This window comes from Pseudopipra pipra, chromosome Z, assembly GCF_036250125.1.
Source record: "Pseudopipra pipra isolate bDixPip1 chromosome Z, bDixPip1.hap1, whole genome shotgun sequence".
Lineage (NCBI taxonomy): Eukaryota > Metazoa > Chordata > Aves > Passeriformes > Pipridae > Pseudopipra > Pseudopipra pipra.
This window is the reverse complement of record NC_087581.1, coordinates 74,793,683-74,814,941: the sequence shown is the minus strand read 5'-3', so window position 1 is coordinate 74,814,941 and position 21,259 is coordinate 74,793,683. Positions and strand designations below refer to the sequence as shown.

Sequence of the window (21,259 nt, the reverse complement as noted above, 5' to 3'; positions counted from 1 at the left end):
GAGTAGGCACTGGGGTGATGGTGAGCAGCTGGTGCTCTTCTGGGTCCAGACAGCCTTTTCCCACTGTCTGCATGCCACAAGCATAGTTCTGCCTTCCCATGAAGACACCACTTCACACCCCTCACTGCTGCTCCACACGCACAGGACAAAGATTAGAGACTAACAACCAAAGCTTTCTCACCATTCTCATCTCTCTCTCAGTTCCTATTCTCTTTATGCCCCCCAAAAAATAAAAAATAATTTTTCAGCCCAAGTATCCTTTCTTCCTACCACTTGCAAATCGTGGCATCTCTCCTTTTAGCTCCTTTTTCACAGGTCTCAGCCTGGTGTGATTGCTGCTGTGCAATTCTTCCTTGCCAGCCCAGGGAATTAATTGAACATAGGCACTGTTAAGTGCTTACAGTATTACACTTTCATCTCAGTGAAAGGAACAGGACTTTGTAAAACAAACTGTGTCAGGCAATGTACCAGTCCTGATTAATTTTGTCAGGGTTTCTGTTCTGAGGCTGATACTGCCAGAGCTTCCTCTCAGGAGAGAATTACTAAGTGCTCTCACGTATACTCCTGAGAGGAGTGGAAGCATCCTGGATATAGTGCAAATTAACCTCCTCTCCACTGCGGGTGCTCAAGCTCATCACATGGCACCTTCTGGGTGTGCAGGGCGACTTGGGGCAGGTTTTTAAAGCACTGCCACAGAGTCCTACTTGCCCTAAATTACCAGTAGAATTAGCAGGCACTAGGAAGACAGGAGTGCAGGATCAGAATCAGGCTTCCAGTGACAAAGGCAGAGTTGTGGTTAAGAGGGATTTTTGCAAGGCACAAGAGATGTCTGACCCATAGCCTATGGCTGATTGCGGAGACATTGCTCAGATCATATCACTGTACTTAGACCTACCAGTGGTCAGGCAAGGGGATTCTCCCTCCAGGAACCTCCAGTTCCCCCCATTTTGTGACCAGGCTGAACTGAAATGTTAAGTTAACCTTCAGGACTTGATGCAGAACAAAAGTTCCCAATTTCTTTTTCTTTTTGATGCATCAAGACTTCCAGTCTCATAACTCCAAATCGAAGTGTCGTTAAACACTCAAAGCAATATAACCTTATCTGTACAATCACTGAGCCTGTGTTTACTGAAACAGAAGATTTTGAAAACGCCAAAAAAAGTATATCGAAGAGGGTAAAAAAAAGGAAGGCAAGATTATATATTTTAACAATTTGCAACAGCAAAAAATAAAATTAAACAAAAAAAAAAGCATGAAACATTTCAATTTCAATAAAGCTGAAGTTTCTGAAAACAGGAGCATCCAAAGTTTTTTGCCCTTGCCTCATTTAAACACAGATTCACAGCATGCTGCTGAGTAAATACTGCTGAAGAAATCCTTGCCAGCCTGAGACACAAGCGTTACTGCAAGGAGCATGCCATCCTCATAACTGTGCTCATATGGCAAAGATGAGATGGAATTTGCCCCCAAAATGCATCATGCAAAAAGGAAAAGAGAAAAAGAGAACGAATGGAGAAGAAAGGGAATGGCACAGGTAAAAGGTGTCCTGGTAGCAAGCAGCTGTCTCCTGGCCGGCCTCTGCTTTAAAGTCTTCTCCTGATCCAGACTTACATATCTCCAACATATTCAGGGCACCATGGAGACCTACCCTGCCTGGCACCCTGGACAGCACACTCGGAGCTGATAAAAGCCCATCACCTCAAATGAAGAGCTGAGCAGGTCATGGGCACAACCTGCTGCTGATAGAGTCGAAAGGTTACTGTCCACGCCTGTGAGGCTGCACAGAGCTCAGGAATGGCTTTGGGATGGCTCCGGATGGTGCACACATCCTCCCCTGTGGTGGCGGACACCCACAGGCAGGAGCACAGTGCACAGCTAAGGTACCCCTCCAAAAGCCCTGTCTTCATGAAGAAGGGCAGGGTTAGGGTTGGGTTGTCATTTATTTTTAGTGTCATGCCTGTTTTTTTGCTGGTTTGCAAGCAAAATTTAGAAAGTCACCTACAACCAGGCTTCCTAGGCCCATCCATGATGCAAAGCATTGCTGAAGCAGTTCTGCTTCCAAAGGAGTTGCAAAATGAGATGTGAAGAAAGCATGGTGTATGCTCTTCATCCTGGCAAAAGCATCTTTCCCACGCAGCCCAGCCAAAATCCCACCAGCGCTACTGGCTGTGGCCATGGAAACTGTGAGTTTGAGCACGGGGACTCCCCTGGCTTTGTGCAGCTATGCCCATCCATATTAGCTGGAGATCTGTCTGCTGATTTATGACGGAAGCGCTAACAAACCCTTAAATGTGGCACAGCAAATAGCAGCATTATACCAGCACCATGGCATGAGAGGCAGAGGCAGTCTATGGCTCCCCAAGGATTTGTTTAAGGACAAGAACAATGATGAATACAGCCTGGGTGGTTCAATTACATGGGGACTCAATTACTTAAAACAAAGAAACTGGACTAAAAAAGTATGACAAAAATTCAGAATTATTTCGCTGCTGGAGGTCACATCTAACAGCCCTGTCATCCATAAATCTAGAAATCTCTAAGGCATGCTAGTCCTGTGTTGAGAGATGACAATTAATTGGTATTTTACTTACCTCATCCATGCAAATTATGCAGGGAAAAATTCTAATTACTGCATGCTACATGTATATAAGGTCAAGGGGGGCCAGCTTTTGACAGTGGTGTAAAATGGATTATGTTTATCCTTCACATGAGGTCCATGATCCTGCATGAGCTACAGGGCTTCTGTCTCCCATCGCTTGTGCTGGCATCAGCAAGGCTGCACGGGCATAGTAGTCCCTTGCTAAGGAGGGATGGAGTGGGCAAACACACAATTGGGGCACAAATGCAACATGAGGTCAGGGAGAGATGCAAAGCACTTGCATGAGCAAGCAGCAATGGCATGGGGACTGATGGGGCTGTAAGCAAACTGGCACCTCAAGTTTTGTCTGAACAGGATCCCTTACCCTCAACAAAATGCAGATCATGCTTTCTGGCAACACCCCATGTCTCTGGAAGGATTTATCAGGCAGAAGCAGGATGATGAGAGGTTTGGGTGGGGCTTTTTCTTGGCAAAGTGAATCAAGAATAATTATGCACCCCAAAGAAGACCTGCAGTCCCATGCATGGGCTGAGCATAGGGACTGAGGACCAGGTCAGTACACATGTTCTGCCCACCCCGGGGGTGGAAAAACACCACACACATTGCTCTGAGCTCTCAAGGCGGGGGTAGTCACTTACCCAGGAGTCCAGGGTTGGGAAACCTCCAGGAGTCGTTGTATGTTGAATACTGCGGGTGGCTGTACGGGGTCCCAGAAAACTCACTCCCTGAGTTAAAGAGACAGAACAAAATATTATTTGATTTGAGATGACAGTTACCATTCTGAGAGAAAGGAGCTCTTCGGCGCGCACTGTGCTCCAGTGATAGCCACAGTAAAAGCACTGCAGGACACCTTGAGGGAGGGCAATATGGGTGGGCAAATTATTAAGTAAATGAGTGCAGTCATCTTTTAGGCATCCTTTCCGTGCTGTAGCTCAGGCCTGCTAAGCTAGTGGGATTTTCTCAGGCAGCCCATGCTGAGGAACAAGGCAATGAGGAGGGATGGAGAGGCTTCTGGGACACACTGATGGGGCTGGTCCTTGCCTCTATGGCCCAAGAGCACTCAGGGCAAGAAACACAATACAAGGACAGGGCTGCTCAGATAGGGTCTCTGCTGCAGGACAAGATGAACCAGCCAGTTTTCTAGATACTGGGTACCCTTCCAGGAGAACATGGTCACGGTCCCAGCTATTTGCCCAACACTGTAAGCCTAGGAGAAGGATGTTTGCATCAGTTTCAGACATCTTGAACCTTCTAGACAAAGGCAGAAAAAATGCTTGAAGAGCTATTTATCTCCTTGCCAGCACTCGCTCTCCCCATCTGTTTCTTCTCTTCACATGTCACCTCCTGCTTCATACTTCAGCTGCAAGTTATTCAGTACAGAGCTTTGCACCATGGGGCTCTGACCCAGGCCCTCCACCGTGCAAATACCAACACTGCTGATGCTTTACTAGGAAATTTTCTTCAAATGACAGATTTCCACTCTCCTCTATCTTTTTCTTCCTCCTTTCCTTCTCTCTCTCCCACACATAAATATATACATGCACAGTGCAGCATGGCAGGAGAAAGGATAGGTTTCCTAAACCAAGAGGAGGGGGCTGCCACCCTGCAGCAGAAGATGCTCACCATGATTTTTGCCTGCTCTGGTCCTTGGTGCTGGTGCAGCCCCCACGCCGTACACAGGAGCTGCCTTTACCCCAGCTGGGCAGGAGACCCCTGATGCCATGTCCTGAGCATCCATGGCTCAGCACCCCTGCCCAGCACAAGTGACAGACCCACCCTGGAGACCACTCCTGGGTCCCCAGGTCAGTAAGAGGCGTTCTCTCTCTGGACACAGTTTAGGCAAGTTGCTGGCCTGCTGGCTCCAGGAGAGAGGGGATGATGCTCTGGTCACCAAAATATAGGGTCAGATCTAGATCAGCTTGGTCTCCACATGATGATGCTTCAGTGAAAATGAGTTGCCTCTCCATCTGCACCGCAAAGTGAACACATTGAGTGTGCTGACAGCAGGACCTGCCCATCACTGGTCCGCTCCAGGAGGTCTCTGTTAGCATCCCTTTCTTGTTTCTCACTGCCCTTCAGACCCATGGTATTGCATCTACCAGCCTCAGCCTGCTCTCTCCCCCTGACACAGCATCCACAGAGAGGAGGTCCCAAGTCAGCAACAGCAAGTGCTTCCACACTCAGTGCACCTTGCTGTGCCAACCACATCACTTCACAAGCTCAGAGAGGTTTTCTTTAGTGCCTCTAAGGAATGGTATTAATTCACCATGAGCCAGGAAAAATGAAGCTGTTTTCAGACCTTTCTTCACCGTGAAGTACACCATACCTACAATTCCTCTCTGCTCTTGACCCAATGGATGGTAGACGACTTCAGCGCCTGAATGTTACCTCCATCACTATGCTCACTCTAAAAGACTGAGGCATGGCAAAGCTGGCAATGCCAGAAGATATGTCAGGAGCCACCTGATGTACCTGGGCCACTGGTAAAAGCATCTGCATTGCCTTCTGCAAGTCAGGAATCCAGCTCTCTTCCACAGGACACAGAAGCTTCTCTCTGGTCCTTTCTGCCTCTGCACCACCACAGCCGAGGCTGTTGTCTCACCCAGAGCTCTCCCTGCTTGCCTGTTCCCCACAAAGCCTCTCAGCTTCCAGCAGGTTTCTGACCCAGCTTAGTCTTTCTGGTGTTTGCCCAAGCCTGCAAAGCACATGGGCAGCAATAGTTCTGGGAATTTCACTTGTAACTGTCATGATGTTTCCCAGTCCTTGAAGACTCATAGCCAGATCCTCCTGTCAGTGTGTGGCACACACAGATCCCTTCATCCTGTGGGTGGCTCTTCTACAGGGAGGAGATCACACAGCACTTTCTCCAGGGGTTTCATTTCTTCCTTTCCACAGGCAAGTGAGAAATTCAAAGATTTAGCCCTTTTTAGTTGCACAAAACAATTCGGCTGCCTGACCAACATGACATGTGAAAGCAGATGGGAGAGACTCTTGCTGCCACATCCTCCCCTGGAGCTGCACAGTGCATGGACAGAGGGACAGGACAGACAGGACAGCAGGACAGATCATGATCCCTGCTGCAGGCTTTTTGCACAGAGTGCGAAGAAGAGCCTGTCCTGTCCTTTGTGCACCAGGAGCACCCCAGGCTTCAAATGAAGCTCACAATGAACTGTCATATGTCTGCAAGAGCTGTGTCCCAAGGGGGAGCATGCTCCCCTTGGACAACCCCTCATTTTCAGCTGTCCCACTGCCCTCTTTTCCTCCCTCTTTCTCTCCCTCCCTCCCCTTCACACCCGCTGCTCCTCTCTCCTGTTCTTCCAAGGCTGCACAGACCCAGTCTGTCCCATGCTGATGCTGTGCATGCCACAGAGCAGGCAGCAGTGCTTTCCAAATGTTCATCAGTGCTGCAGCAGGGCTGCGGGTGGGAATGGGCTGACACTTCATTGTTTCATCCTCTCCTGCCTTGCTCTCCTCCCCCACCATCCCCACTGCCCTCCTCCCCACACTCGCACACAGACACACATCGTGGACCCTCTCTGGGGGATGCTCCAGTGCCTGTCAGGCTGAGGCTTCCAATTCTCTGTTTTTTATGCCTCAGTGGTCAGGGTGTCAAGCTCCTGCAGTACAGACCAGCCAGGAGCTCGAGGAGTCACTGAGCACCATCAGCTCAGTGACAGTGTTGCTTGCTTCTTAACATACTCTGCATATCCATCAGCCTTGCAGGGGGGAAAAAGAGAAAGAGAGGGAGGGAGAGAGTGTGTGTGTGTGTGAGAGAGAGAGAGAGAGAGAGAGTAGGACAGGAAGGAAAACAAGAGGAAAGAAACATGAGAGAGGGGAGAGGAAAAGGAGAAGTGGGGAGAAAGTCTCAAGCCCTGCTAGTACGACCACAGCACTTGGGCAGACATAAGTGAAACTAAGATAGATGAATGAACGCTGCATGACTGCCTCATGAATTCCACCAGCTATTCTAAGGTCCATCAGCTATACTTCTTGACAGCAGTTTTTACCAACCAGCCCTTGTCCTATTCAAAAACAAACACCACAGATCAGCCACCCAGGGGCACACACACATGCAGCGTGTCACGCACATGAGAATGATGCGTGCCTGCACCACGAGGAAGGGGTGGCAATTGGACGCATCCCTCCTTCACATGAAATGGTAAGCCCCCTCCTCAGTAGTTCTTACCTTACTGAGACACAAAGACACAAACAAAGGGTTCCTGCCAGAGTTAGCCCACCTCTTGCCACAGACCGGGCTCCACACTGCCACGGTGCTCTGTGTGGCTGCAGCCCAAAAGGGGTCAGACCTTTCCACCACCCTGCCCCACCAAGGGAGAGGTACAGTGAAAGAAGGAAAAAAGAATGATTCCCAGTAACACTGCTGCTACAAGCCAGTCGCAAGACCTGGGAGATACATTCCACTTTGAGATGGTGGGACAGAGATATAGACCCCTTGCCTATGGGGTTAGCTCAGGTGGCTACAGGTAGTCTGATGGTGGTGGATGGACCTTCAGCTGCAAAACTGTCCATTCTGCAGCATTTTCTCTGGGAATTATCAATTCACATTTGCCAGTCTGCTTGGCTTTAAGGTAAGCTTCCTGCAAGTTTCCTGTGTAATTTTCAGGGAAACTGAAAAGCGTGAGCATAAAAATCTCCAGAACCAAGAGGTGAAGGAGGATGTCTTTTACACTGCTGTGGCTTTAGAGAACTGCTTCTGTAGGAAATGGGGAAGATGCAGGCACATTCATGCACTGGTACTGGATGTGGGGCAGAAAGGTGATGGAAAACTTCCTGCTCAGTGGAAAGGTAGGAGGATGGGCAGATGCTCAAAGCAGGGCCAGCTCAGACAGAGGCCATGTTCATTCAAGGTGTGGAAACTTCCTAGACCAGAGAAAGCCTGACCACTGTCACTGCGCTAGCCCTATTCACTGTGCAGAATACCCAGCTGCAATCCTTTGAGATAGCACAGCAGTCATGAGTGTGTCCCTTAGCCTGGTCTCCTTGAGACTGTGTGACAATACCAGCAGAAACCAGCAGCCTAGTCAAACATGGAACAGGCTTGTTGTCCAGCTGCTGGTAGCTTTGGACTGAAATGGAATTGGAGCAAACACTCAGCAAAGAAGTTCCATATGCCACTTCCAAGTATGCCACTGAAGTCTCAGAAGACCCCACAAATCAAAAGCTCCAGAGCTACTACAGCTCAACCAGAGCCAGCTGCGTGCAGACACACACGTTTGGACACTTTTTGCTCCGTTTTCTCAGATATCAGGTTTTTGCATGTGTATTTGCAAGACGGAGAAACCATCAGGAACATGGGGGTGGATGATTGTTACCCATGTGATGGCTACTGGTAGTACAATATGCAGGTGGTTCAAGGTCAGGTGATACAACATGTAGGTGATACAATGTGCCTTCCTCCCTGCCACAGCCATGTGATGGCTCCCAGCTGTCACCCACCAGGGGGAATGACCACAACTCCGTGCCTGTGCTGTCCCTCCTGCCACACCTGTTACTGCCAGTGGTTGCTCAAGCAATCCCCACTACTGGCCCTTTTTGTTAATCAAGCTCTAGGTTTAGGACAACACCTTACACAGCTCTTCCATTTGACAGGAAATTAGGACAAACCAGAAAAAATGGTGTTCAATAAACACAGCTGCTTAAGTAACAAGAATAGAAGGCTGGGGGACAAAACTCAGAGCCAGGCCAGGAACAGCAAGACATTGCTCATACTTTTTTGGGGTTCTGGTAAGTTTAGAAAGAAACTGCCGTATTTTTCCCTAAACTGGGCTCCTGCAGACAAACATCTGTCCTCATGTAGCCTAACTCTACCTTTCTCTTGTGCCAAGGGACCTTACTTTTTTAAATGAACACTCTCATGACTTTTATTTGTTTTCTATCATTTTCTTTTGTAGAAGTAATCACATGGATCATAAATTTCTTCAGTGAATTCCAATAACAGTCATTATCCTGGTAGCTAAGACGTGCTTGACTGCATGGGGAGCAGGGATAAGTACTGCACTGAGCCACACGTTCATACCTGCACATCATGAGCTGGCTCTGTGAGGCAGTGGCTATCCAAACAGAGCCTGGAAATCTATTACATCAAAGTTCTCCTGCCATAAGGCAGCCATAGCCTGAGCTGGAGGTGGATATAAACCAAAACAGAATCGCAGAATCACAGAATCACGGAATATGCTGAGTTGGAAGAAACCCACAAGGATCATCCAGTCCAACCCTTAGCCCTGCACAGGACCATCCCCAAGCATCACACCATGTGCCCAAGAATATCATCCAAATGCCTCTTGAACTCTGTCAGGCTTGGTGCTGGGACCACTGCCCTGGGGAGCCTGTTCCAGTGCCCAACCACCCTCTGGGTGAAGAACCTTTTTCTGATATGCAATCTAAATCTCCCCTAACACAACTTCAGGCCATTTCCTTGGGTCCTTTCACTGGTCACCAGAGAGAAGAGATCAGTGCCTGCCCCTCCTCTTCCCCTTACGAGAAAGCTGCAGACAGCAATGAGGTCTCCCCTCAGCCTCCTCTTCTCCAGCTGGACACACCAAGTGCCCTCAGCCACTCCTCACACAGTGTCAAATCAAGGCCCTTCACAATCTTCATTACCCTTCTTTGGACACTCTCTAATTGCTTAATGTCTTTCTTATATTGCAGTGACTAAAACTGCACACAATATTCAAGGTGAGGTTGCACCACTGCAGAGCAGAGTGGGACAATCACCTCCCTCGATCGTCCAGCAATGCTTTTGCCTGATGTCCCCCAGGACATGGTTGACTGTCCTGGCTGCCAGGGCACTGCTGACTCATACTGAACTCACCATCAAACAGGACTCCCAGGTCCCTTTCCACGGCACTGCTTTCCATCACCTCATTCCTCAGTCTGTCCATACATCCAGGGTTGACCCATCCCAGGAGCAGAATCCAGCACTTCCCCTTGTAGAATTTCATATGATTGGTGATTGCCCAGTCCTGTAATTTGTTGAGGTCTCTCTGCAGGGCCTCCCTGCTTTTGAGGTACTCCAAGTTTTGTGCCATCTGGAAACTTGCTTAGTGTCCCCTCCAGTCCTGCATCCAAGTCATTTATGAAGATGTTGAAGAGGACAGGGCCTAAGATGGAGCTCTGTGGAACCCCACTAGTGACAGGTCGCCAGTCTGATGTCACTCCAGTCACTGCTACCCTCTGTGCTTGATCCATGAGCCTATTGCTCACCCACCACATGATGTGTTTATCCAGCTGTGGGCTGGACAGTTTGTCCAGAAGGATCCTGGGATAGACAGTATCAAAAGCCTTTACTGAAATCTAGAAGATCACATCAACTGGCTTCCCTTGACCAACCCTTAACCCAACCTTGGGTTACTTTGTCGTAAAAGAAAATCAGGTTTGATAAGCAGGACTTTCCTCTCATGAAGCTGTGCTGGCTGCGATCAATGACTGTGTTGTCCTTCAGGTGTTTTTCAATACCTCCAAGAATAATCTTCTCCACAGTTTTACCAGGCACTGGAGTGAAAATGACAGGCCTGTAGTTTCTGGGGTCCTCCTTCTTGCCTTTCTTGAAAATTGGGGCGTTTACCATCTTCCAGTCAGGTGGAATCTCTCTGGATTCTCAAGACCACTCAAAAACCCTTGAATGAGGTTTTGCAATGACATCTGCAGCTCTTTGAGGATTCTGGGATGAATCCCATCAGGCCCCATAGATCTGTAGAGATCCAGCTAGAGCAGCAGATCCCACACAATTTCAGGGTCAACTAGATGATCATTCTCACAGTCATGGTCCTCCAGCTCAGGGCACTGAGACCCCCTTGGTCTGTCATCCGTGTTCAAAACAGAGGCAAAGAAAGTATTTAATACCTCTGCCTTGTCTCTCTCCCTGTTTGTGAGCTTACCATCCTCATTCAGTAATGGGCCAATGATATTTTTATACTGCCTACTGCCATTATAATGTATTTGAAAAATAATCTTTTTATTGACCCTCACATTTCTGTCAGCTTCAACTCCAGCTGAGCTTTGGCTGCACAAATTTTCTCCCTACAGCAGCAAGCAGAATCTCTGTATGCTTCCCATGTCACTTGAACTTGTTTCCACTGGGCACACATTCCTTTTTTGCCTTATTTTCAAGAGAAGATCCCTGCTGAGCCAAGCCAGCCCTCTGCCTCGCCTGCTTGACTTCTGACATTTGGGAATTGCCCGTTCCTCTGCTTTTAGGAGGTGGTGTTTAAAAACTGACCAGCATTGATGGATCCCAGCACCCGCAAAACCATTTTTCCAGGGCACTTCCTTCCTAATTCCCTGAGCAGCCTTAAGTCTGCTCTACTCATGGCCAGAGTTGAGGTTTTGCTGGCACTTTTCCTCCTCTCAACAGAGATTTTTAACTCAGTCTCTTCATGGTCGCTGTGGCCAAGATGGCCACCAATCTCCACTCACAAGATCCACTCTGTTGACAAGCAGCAGGGTGTTTTTTCCAGTTGTGTCCCTTAGGATCTGTTCTATAAAGCTGTCATCCAGGATTTTAGGAATCTTCTGGCCCAGGTTGTACCGGCTGTGTGATGGTCCCAGTTAATTTCTGGCAAGTTGAAGTCACCCACAAGGACAAGGGGAGTTAATTTGGAAGTATCCCTTAATTCCTCATAGAATAATTCATCAGTATCATCATCCAGGCTGGTTGTTCTATAGGACACTCACATGATGATATTTGCATTATTTGTTTGCCCCCTGATTCTTACCCAGAGGCTCTCAACTGTGCCATTGCCAACTGTGAGCTCCGTACATTCTAACCATTCTATTACATACAGTGCGACCCTTCTGCCTCTTTTGGCCTGTTTATCTCTCCTAAAGAGCCTGCAACCGTCCACCTCCCTAGAGATGGCTTCATGATCCAGCAGCCCAGGCAGCATCTCGCATGTCAGAGGGATAAACTGTCGGGGACCTTAGAAATGCAGGAAAAGGGTCTGGGCTCTTGGAGAGAGAGAACAATAGTGTTGTTTTCTCTCAGTAAAATAAACTTTCCTCTCCACACCAAGCCATCACAGTGGCTCACAGTGGATGAGGTCTGCAGCCCTGCCTGGAAAGCTGCTGCCTCTGCAACTCACAGGACTCACTCACTTAGAAGTTTTCCTCATGAACAGGGAAGCTGGGAAACACCTTTCAGTTAAAACTTCATTTCTCATAAAGATCTTTCACATCACTAGCATACTTTTGAAAATCTGTAACAATTTGGACAACATCTTTCAGTGAAAAAGAGTCCTGGATTTCAGTTTTTAAAAAAATAAGTTGTTTTCCAAACAAGTCCTTTTCTTTTAAATTCAGAGAGATGCTAAGTTTTCAAATTGAGTGCAGTGAGGCTAAGAAAAGAAAACCTATCCAAAAGTCTCAACTGGAAAACAAAATGTTGTACCTTTGAAGAAAAATCCAAAATAATTTTTATTGTTGGTTTTTGTTTTGATTGAATCTTGGACTTTCTTCCAGTTTCAACTTTCATTAGCAAACAGCAGGGTCAGTGATTTATACTGCTCTAATTTGTAAATATCAGCTGTATTTAAGCTGGGGCACAAGCAACCCAGGGCATGCCACAGGCTAACCATCAGTCATCTGCCAGGCCTTCTCCTGGTCCCTTGCCTATTCTTTGTCCAGAAGTCCCACAGCAGGAAGGAAATGGATCACTCCGCTTTCTGCTCTGCAGACCAAGCACACTTGGCTGTTAACCTGTCTGCTTGAGACCAAGCAGTCTACATGCTACAAAAAACAGAAATGCAAAAAAATGGGAAAAATTACCAAACTACAGCCCTACTGTAATGAAGCACATATTTCAGAAACTACGTTCCTCCTGGGAAGAAACTGAGCAGGAAAATACACTATATATAGCAAAAGTGTGCCATGATCTACCCGATTTGTCTCAATGAAGACACTCAGGGTGATAACCAGCTAAAATCCAGGACAAGCCCATGGGATTCATAGGCCAGTCTTTGAAAGGCAGGCTGGGAGAATTTCCTGAAGATTGGATTACCAGAAATTGTGCCAGGCTGAATGACAGGTCCAACATGTGGTAATGGATGCTGCAGCCAGATCATCCTGAAAGGACACACCAGCTCGGGAGGGCCATACAGCCATTTCAGGTGTCCATGTGTTCCTCGTGCCCACTCTCGCATGCAGTGCACGAACCACCCCCACCACAACAGGACATAGCCCCGCTCTGAGTTCCCTGAGCTCCAGTGGCGCTGGACCTGGCATGAGTTGTGGTAGGAAGGAGTTTTAATGGAAAAGAAATATTTCCCAAGGAGACTAAAAACGCCATTTTGGAAAACCTCTTCAACAAGCAGTTTCAAAAAAGAGAAGCTGCTTTTCAACACACTTGAGACCTTCCCATCGAAATGGGAAGCCCCTCTCAGTCAGTGGAAGCATGCTGACTTGATATTTTATGCAGCAATGTGTCTATTCTGAAAGGAAAAAAGTGAATAAAGCACTAATAAATGGAAAAGGGGAAATGTTTTCTATACAATTAATATCCTGCCCCCACCCTTTTGTTTGTTGGGGTTTTTTTGAGAATGGAATGGAAAGCAACAGATTTTGGCAAAAGAACAGCCCTCACCAATGATTTTCAAGTAAAACTTTCCTTGCACAGCACAAAACGTTCACTTGTTGATCTCAAATGAAAAAAAATAAAAGCCTGACAGTGAGTTCTTAGAGCACTAAGCTCTCTATCTATACTGTTTAAAGACAATATGACAGAACAGTGTCAAAAATTTCATCCACCTCTAGCCATGACAGGGCCTCTGGAGCTGCGATATGCTGTAACCATCAGGTCAACCCTGAGACACTGGCACTCAAAGGATCCTAGGTAGTGCCACTAATAAGGTAGTACGATTAATAAGACAGCATTCTGCCCTGCCCATTGGAAGAAGAGTGAAAAAATGTGGCAGTAACTGTTAATTACCAGGGCCAGGGATGTAAGCAACACTCTGCTTCGGCACTGGCAACACCCTCCTCAAACAAACCTGAACAAACAGGGAAAGACCTTTTGTTTGTTAAAGCTCTCTTCTCTCCTAAAAGCAGGACGAACAACCCTTTTTTTTCCCCAAGAAGCTACATACATATATATATATATAAAATAAACATATAAAACTATACACTTTGTGTTCGGTTACCTACAGATACCTTCACAGCCTGGGTGCCAGTGCGATGCTGGGGGGAAAACCGAGGTCTGCTCCCTTAACTGGCAAGGTATTGCATAGGGAGCCATTGGAGAGGGAACCGATGAGTCTTTTCCTGGGATGTCAGGGACTGCAGCACCAGCAGCAAACAAATCCCAGAAGCACCAAGGATGCATGTGCAGAAACACACCCCACACACAGGGACAGACACACACTCATAGAGACCTGCCAACATAGACACACAGGTATGTGCATGCTCCTTACACATGTAGGCTTGTAAATCATCTGGCAAATCCACTGTAAGTGGATAAATAGATAACTTATAATCCTCTATGACCCCTCATATACTCACACTGGTCAAAAGCACAGCCAATTCATGTCTGTCATGTCTTGCAGTCATTGATTAAGTCTTAAATGAACAGCCAAGGTTCAGTCATTACCCGAGTTTGCACACGTGATTTCAAAGTGAAATTAGCCCCTACATTGGCTAATTATTCCTGCACATCAGTCAAGGAGAAGTTTATCACAGTCGTGCTTGGAAAGCACTTGTCACATTCAGAGAGCATCTCTCCAAAGTTTCCAGTCCCATCAAGACTTCTAATGAATGTTGTATATAATTTTATCACCACACAGATTGGCCACTCTTTCACTCTATTTTATCTTTACATTACCTAGCACCTGCTCAAAGAGGTACTATTTTAATGGTTCTGAATAGACTGTCATATTTTAAGAAAACAGTAACATGCAGATTTTTTTAATACTATCTCATTTCCAAGAAGCTACAAGGCACAAAATCCCATCAATGACTAATGAGTTGTGGGTTAAGGTGGACATACCTTGCTGAGAAGTCACTGTAGTATTCTCGACCCGTGCTGCCTGCCATAAAATTTTAATGCTGCTTCTGACATATTTATGAAATATCTCACCTAGTCTTTGCAGGATGACAAAAAGATTTAGATCCGCAATTACTGCAAGCACATAGTTTTTAGCTATGCACTTTAAACTTTAGTACACAAAGGTATTTAACTTTAACACAACAAAGGTAGGTGGTGCCACAGAGCAACCATACTGAAACTGCATTAGGAGAGATTTATCTCCTTGTATCTGGAGGATATCTGCTCAACTCATCCACACAGAAGATAGCATTGCAATTAATGACAATGACGAGTTCACCCCTTCCCTCTCCGAGCTGCCCCTGCAGAGTCCTCTGCCCTCTCCACCAGCCGCCAGCATGCAGACTCTTGGGACCCCAGGTAGACCCAGAAGCAAGAAGCTGCACTGCCAGCAGTGATACCAAGATAAGCAAGCCACACTTGCCATATGCGGAGCCTCAACACTGGTGCTGCCCTATGCTGGTCAGGAACATGCTGACGCTCTGTTCAGTTGCAGCAGCTGCTCACCCCAGCCTGGCTCTCCCCAAGCCCAGTCTGTGGCGTTGCCAGCAAAGCCCCAGCGCACCCTGTGCCCAGTACAGGTGAGTGGCACAAAGTGGGTGAGGGGCACGGGGAGGATGAGGGGCACAGAGTGGACAAGGGGGCAGAGTAGATGAGAGCCACAGAGCAGATGAGGGGCATGTGGTGGATGAGCAGCACAGGGTGGACAAGGTCATGGAGTGGATGAGCAGCACAGGGGATGCATCCATGCAGGACATCTTTCCATGCCTGTGTGCCCAGGCTCTCCAGACCTGCACATACGTAGTCCCATGGCACACCAGGGCAGGCACCAGGGCATTTCACCTTCTTTGCTCCAGACTGACCAGCTTGGTAGGCAGGTGGAATGAGAGGGAAAACAGCTGTGTCACAGAATATATCAAGCTCTGCAATACGGTTTCATCCCAAACTGGTGTAATAAGTCCCAAGAAGTATCTTGTGGGATGAAATTCTCCAAATTATGCAGTAGAAATACTGTGCTTGGTTCAGATTAAATCATTCCACTCCATGCTCCATCCTGACTTGAGCCTTTTCTATAATTTCAGCCTTTATAATGACACTGTAATGTATGGTCAATTCCAGGAATTACACAAGTAATTTAAGTAGTAGCAGGAGTAGATAAAATGTTATGAACCATTATAACACAGAGTGTGAAAATTATAAAGTCTGGAAATTAAGCATTTTGGTAGCTTGATAAATGCATTTTGCTGCCAAAATGAAGGCTGTTCTCAATTCTGTGCAAATGCAGGTATGTGAACAGGGGCAGGAAAGCATCTGCATGGCTGAGGGAGCATCCTCCCACACCAGCATATTCTCAGGCAGTCCACTGGTGCCTCAGTCCCTGGTGACCATGTCAGACCACGCCATGGGCTAGCCACGGTTCAGCTGGGACTTGGCCAGCAGTTGTGGCTGCACTGGGCGAGGGCCGGGCCCTGCCCTTTCCGTGGAGGTGGCAGACCTTCAATGGATGGAAAACTCTCTCATGCTTGTGTAAACCCCCTGCATGGATGAGCTCTGCCAGCTGAGCCACAGAAAATCTCAGCATCTCAGCCCTTCTGTCTGCAAGACCAGGCTTTCAACTGGACTGGAGGCTTCATCCACTCCTGGACTGGGGCTTTAGCACATCAGCAGGGTCTGCTATCCCTGCTCTGCCATTGTGGATAGCTTGTACAAACTCTGAAATACAGAGACACGTCCCCAGCAGAGATGTCAGTTTTTCTTTCTGATGCCAAAGATAATGCAAATGAATGCCTGAGTGACAGAAGACAGATAATTTCTCACTTGATTTTCACAACAGTGCTTTGGTTCTACACCACATCCACATCACAGTCATTCTTTTAACGCAGAGTGAAAACATGTCAGCTGACCTCAGGTCAGCTTCTGGGGTGTGGCAGCTCAGTCCTCTGGCACAACAGACTCTGCTGGCAAATGCTTTGTAATCTAAGCCAGTTTCAAGTAATATATGCAGATGCTAGCCTGGCTTGATCCAGCTGAATCAGCCAAAAATTTTGCCAAGGAAGAGAATACACAGGTGGAGAAGAGATGGTGCATAGCAAGCTGATGTTTGAGGACACTGTGGCTGTTGTGGCACATGCCCCAGGGGACTCATAGCTGCCAACAACCCTGTGCACAACTCTACGGGACCAGGCTCCTCACTGACTCCTGGCATTATGTTTCCTGACTTCAGTAAATATGCAAGAATCAAAGACAAGACAGCCTGGGCTGAGGCAGCTCCTTCATGCTGAAGGAGACTGGTAAGACAAAAAGATGGAGCAGCACCAACACCCTGTGCCCACACCTTCCACTGACACAGCAAGCAGCCCTTCTCCCACCTGGGCACGGCCTGTCCCACCACAGAGTCCATGCACACCTCTTCATGTGAGTAAAACATCTGTGTTTACCTGGCAATTATTTATTCTGCGATGAAACACTGATGGAGCAAAACATCTGAGACTGACAGGATTTAATGCATCTGCCGCTGAACGGATATCAAGTCAGGACAAAAAGTGCTGCTTTTAGTCTTTGACTTCAGATATCGCAGTTTGGGTCCCTGTCTCAGCCATAGTCTTTTTAAAGCATTGAACAGCAGCTCGATAGGCACAGGCCAGGCCTCAGTACAGGGTGAGAAGTTGCTGGTTTTGATCGGGGTAGGCAAGGCATTCTTCCATTAAACGACATGTCAGTTTGTTAGGATTGAATACTTGTTCTGGTGTGAAGTCCCAAGCAACAGGGGGTGTTAGACGCCCTAAGAACCAGTCTAAATTCATCCACATCCCTTGCAACCCAGGAACTGGCCCCTTTAGAGAACATCTCAGGAAATTCTCTCTCGAAGTTGGTTTTGTCCTAACACAAGGCAACAAAAAAGATACTATCTTCCTCACTCCCCATAATGTTTTAAGAGCGTTGGTTATAAGCAGTAATATAGCCAGACAACTCAGGTAAAGGTTAGTAAGGATCACAGGCGCTTTCATTACCAGACCCTCTAGGTCGAAATTAAGAAGGGGAAAAAATTTGATTTTATCCCCTTCTAGATCTTTTAAGGGGTAAGTTCCACACCTTATCAAAACTGTTAGTAAAATTACAGGGATAACCACTAAAACTGGGCAAATTGCCATGTTTTTGTTATATGTTCAGGGTTAGCAAAACAAACAGATAAGTGAGGCAGTTGTTTATATAAACAATCTTCCCTTGGCAGTCTTCCTGGGTTTTGGCACCAAATATGTAGCTGCTTACTTCGGCTGAACGCCAGGTGTCTACCGAGGCTGCACAATCTCCCCTCCCAAAGGAGAGACGGGGAAAAAAATTTAAAACCCAGGGCTTACCAAGAAAGATAGTTTTATATTCACACGGTGATGGAAAACGCTATAAGCAATATGTATATAGAGAAGAACTAAAAATAATGATACTTCCCACAACCGATGATCTTCTCCCTCCGAAGGAACCACCCGAACTACCCCGCTCAGTGCCCGGAAGAGAAGAGAGAGCTCGCTTTCTTCCCATCTGTTACATATCCAAGCTGGCGTAACATGGTATGGAATATCTTATTGGCAGAATACACATCAAATGACCTATCCTATTTCTATTTTCCTTCTCAGAGAGGATAACAAACCCATTACAGTCTTCTTATGTAGGAACTGAGGAGGTGACATTTAAATTTCCCAGCTGACTCTGCAGTCAGTGCAGAGCCTAATCCCAAACTTACTGCAGTCACAGGAGACAGATGACTTATTCTTAGTTGAAGCGCTCCAGTGCCATATTTGCCGCTAGAAATAAGTGACCACATCCTTCTTTTTGGAGACTTCTCAATTCCCCACGCAGGCTGTCCCTCTTCTCCTGGCTCAGTCACGCAGTCCACAAGCAGGAGACATGTCCTCAGACTCTTACCACCTGCATCCCCCTGTCCAGGGATTCACACCTTCCCCACACAGCTGAACACACAGAAGTTTTCTAACACGTACACTGCTTCCTACAGTTGGACAGCCTCTGCTTTAAACTGTGTCCGTGGAATACCTTCTTTCATTTTTACTACAGCATGCCATTTTGATTAAAAGTTCTCTCTTAATTTGGCTTTCTTTCTGTTACTCCATTTTGTTTCTTTTGCACTGATCACACTACATTGCATCACATTGCAATCTATTGTAATGTCTAGGCACTTCCTCTTATTTTGATAAAGTCTCAGTGGGTCCAGAAACTCCTGGAAAGAGAATACTTTATTCTCAAAGTATTTAATTTCAATTTGTGCCATAGACATCAATTCTGAGCACTGCAGATTAACACAGGGCTGATGTTCTATGTTCAAACAGTCCTAACTGCAAGCAAATCCCCTTCAGCAACAATTACACAGAAATCACACCTACATTCTTGGAAAACAAGTTCAGCAAATTACAAAAAACCTGAATTCATAGACAACGCTCTGCAGAAGAATGGCTGCAAAGCCCCCCAAAATGTTTGCAGGGGTCATCCTGCCATGACAGATGTGAGTGTGCAGGGAGCATGAGATGCCTGGTTGCAGGCCTTAGTCTCCAGCTTTCCCTTGGCAACACAAGTGCTAGAAGCAGGAGACATCCAGCTTATTGCAGGACAGCTTGGAAAGTGCTCAAAGCTGGGCCAAAATGGAACTCAGAACCAGGCACATCTCTCAGTGCACACAGAACTCCAGGCTGGGGATGGCACATGAGAAGACCCCATGCCACAAGGCTTCACAAGAGGTGGGCTAGCCATGGTCTAACACCTGGGAGGAAAGAAACCACCTCCCATCCGCCAGCACACAAGGAAGCACCGGGCAGTTTGCCTGTTGAGCTCAGATATGATGGGAACACAAAAGGCTCTGCTCTCCCATCACTGTTACCAGCTGCCACCCTGGGGTGGCAAGGAATGGTGTGGCAGAGAAACAGCAGCCATGCCACACTCCTGCAGGCCATTAAGTGCTTTCCAGTCTGCTTACTTAGAGGATCTCAAAAACACAGTTTGTCAGGAAACTGCCTGCCTGATTCTGGTGGCTGGGTCTGGCTCTCACACCCCCCACACATGTTAGGTGCTTCAGTGCCTGAGCCACTGCTGGCCGCCTTGACAGATGCTCAGCACTTCACAAGGCTCAAAGCTCCAAAAACTTGGCATTTTCAACCACAACACTTTTGTAATCTCCAATTTTTTTAAACTCTGGGTGCTGACACAACACAAGGCGACACAACCATGAAAAAACAAATGTTCAGAAATGATAAAGCATTTTGTGTGTTCTCACATGGCTCTTTCTCTGGTCTGAGAAACCGCACCATGTGCAAGTGGTTTGAGTTCAGCCCTGCAAGTACAAAACAATCCAGGTCAACTCCAATTGCACCTTCCCCTCTCAGAGACAAGGCCTGTGTGTGGCCCAGGACACTGGGCACCTGAATCATAGGTTCACAGAATGGTTTGGGTTGGACAGAACCTTAAAGCTCATATAGTCGCAATCCCCTGCCATGGGCAGTGACATGTTCCACTACACCAGGTTGCTCCAAGCCCTGTCCAGCCTGGTCTGGGACACATTTGGGGATGGAGCCACAACAACTTCTTTGGGCAACCTGTGTCAGTGCCTCACCACCCTCATAGCTCTGCTTCACTAACACAAAACATAACTTTCCAGAATCAGAACTAATTTACACCTCATGACTTCCTAATTACAATTAGCTTTTCCTGCTTTCCCTTATTGTATTTCCACTACAAGATAGCTGTCCATAATGACACATACCCAGCCAAAAGGAGTGGGCTCAGGTAGGGCAGAGGACGCAGCAGTGTGCCTCAGCCCTGGCACGCCATATCCTGGCTGGATACCAAGCTCCTACATTGGCGGTGGATCACCCAGACAGTTGCTGTCACTGCTGGCTTTGAGAGCTGGGAGAACAGTGATCTGTTAGGAAATCCTCTGTAAAGGGTTACCTTCTCCTACCTTTCCAGAGGAGTTTGGCAGTGCCCCTGCAGCCCCTGCATACAGGGGGAGTGTCTTTAGCACCCAGAGGAGGTCCTAAGACAGCTTGGGTAGGGATGAACTGACCCTGCGTAGGGCAAATTCTGCCAAAGAGACCCATTAGCAGGTCCTGCACAGGAAATGCAATCAATGAGCTTTTAACATGTCACCTACAAGTACCTCATATTTAAATTTCTGTCTCTGGCTGTTTTGGGGCAGTCTGTTATAGCTCCAGCATTACAGGTCTCAAAACTACCATCTTGCAGGGGACAGAAAAATGGCTACTAACATACCCCCCCCAAACCAAAATAAACAAACAAAAACCAAAATAAACAAAGAAACCCAGCAACAAAAGGATTTTAAAATTCTCACTGTTGCTTTTATAATCACCAGTATTGCTTAAAGTTGGGCAGCACATCAGATCCATAACACTGAATGATCATTAACAGGGAATATCCTGGGTTCTCAGTTGCCGCCATCATCTCTCTGTGGGTACCTCGGAGCTGGAATGGTCCCACAGTTCCCTTTTGGGGATGCAGTACAGAGCCCTGTGCCATCAGCTTGGTGCCTCCCTCCACGTTCTCCTATCCGCAGGGGCCACGGGCAGCCACGGTGACAGGCAGCATCC

General features: G+C 47.2%; 1 protein-coding gene and 1 long non-coding RNA gene across 3 annotated transcripts in view; both read right to left on the bottom strand.

The window, feature by feature from the left end:
- Positions 1-21,259, bottom strand: part of LOC135407446 (uncharacterized) — a 274,027-nt gene that overhangs the window by 93,313 nt on the left and 159,455 nt on the right. The window lies entirely within an intron of this gene.
- Positions 1-21,259, bottom strand: part of PAX5 (paired box 5) — a 123,056-nt gene that overhangs the window by 4,332 nt on the left and 97,465 nt on the right. For both annotated transcript variants that reach the window (XM_064640985.1, XM_064640984.1), the window contains one exon: positions 3,238-3,324. In XM_064640985.1, the coding sequence (XP_064497055.1) occupies positions 3,238-3,324 (87 nt within the window). The remainder of the gene's footprint in view (positions 1-3,237; positions 3,325-21,259) is intronic.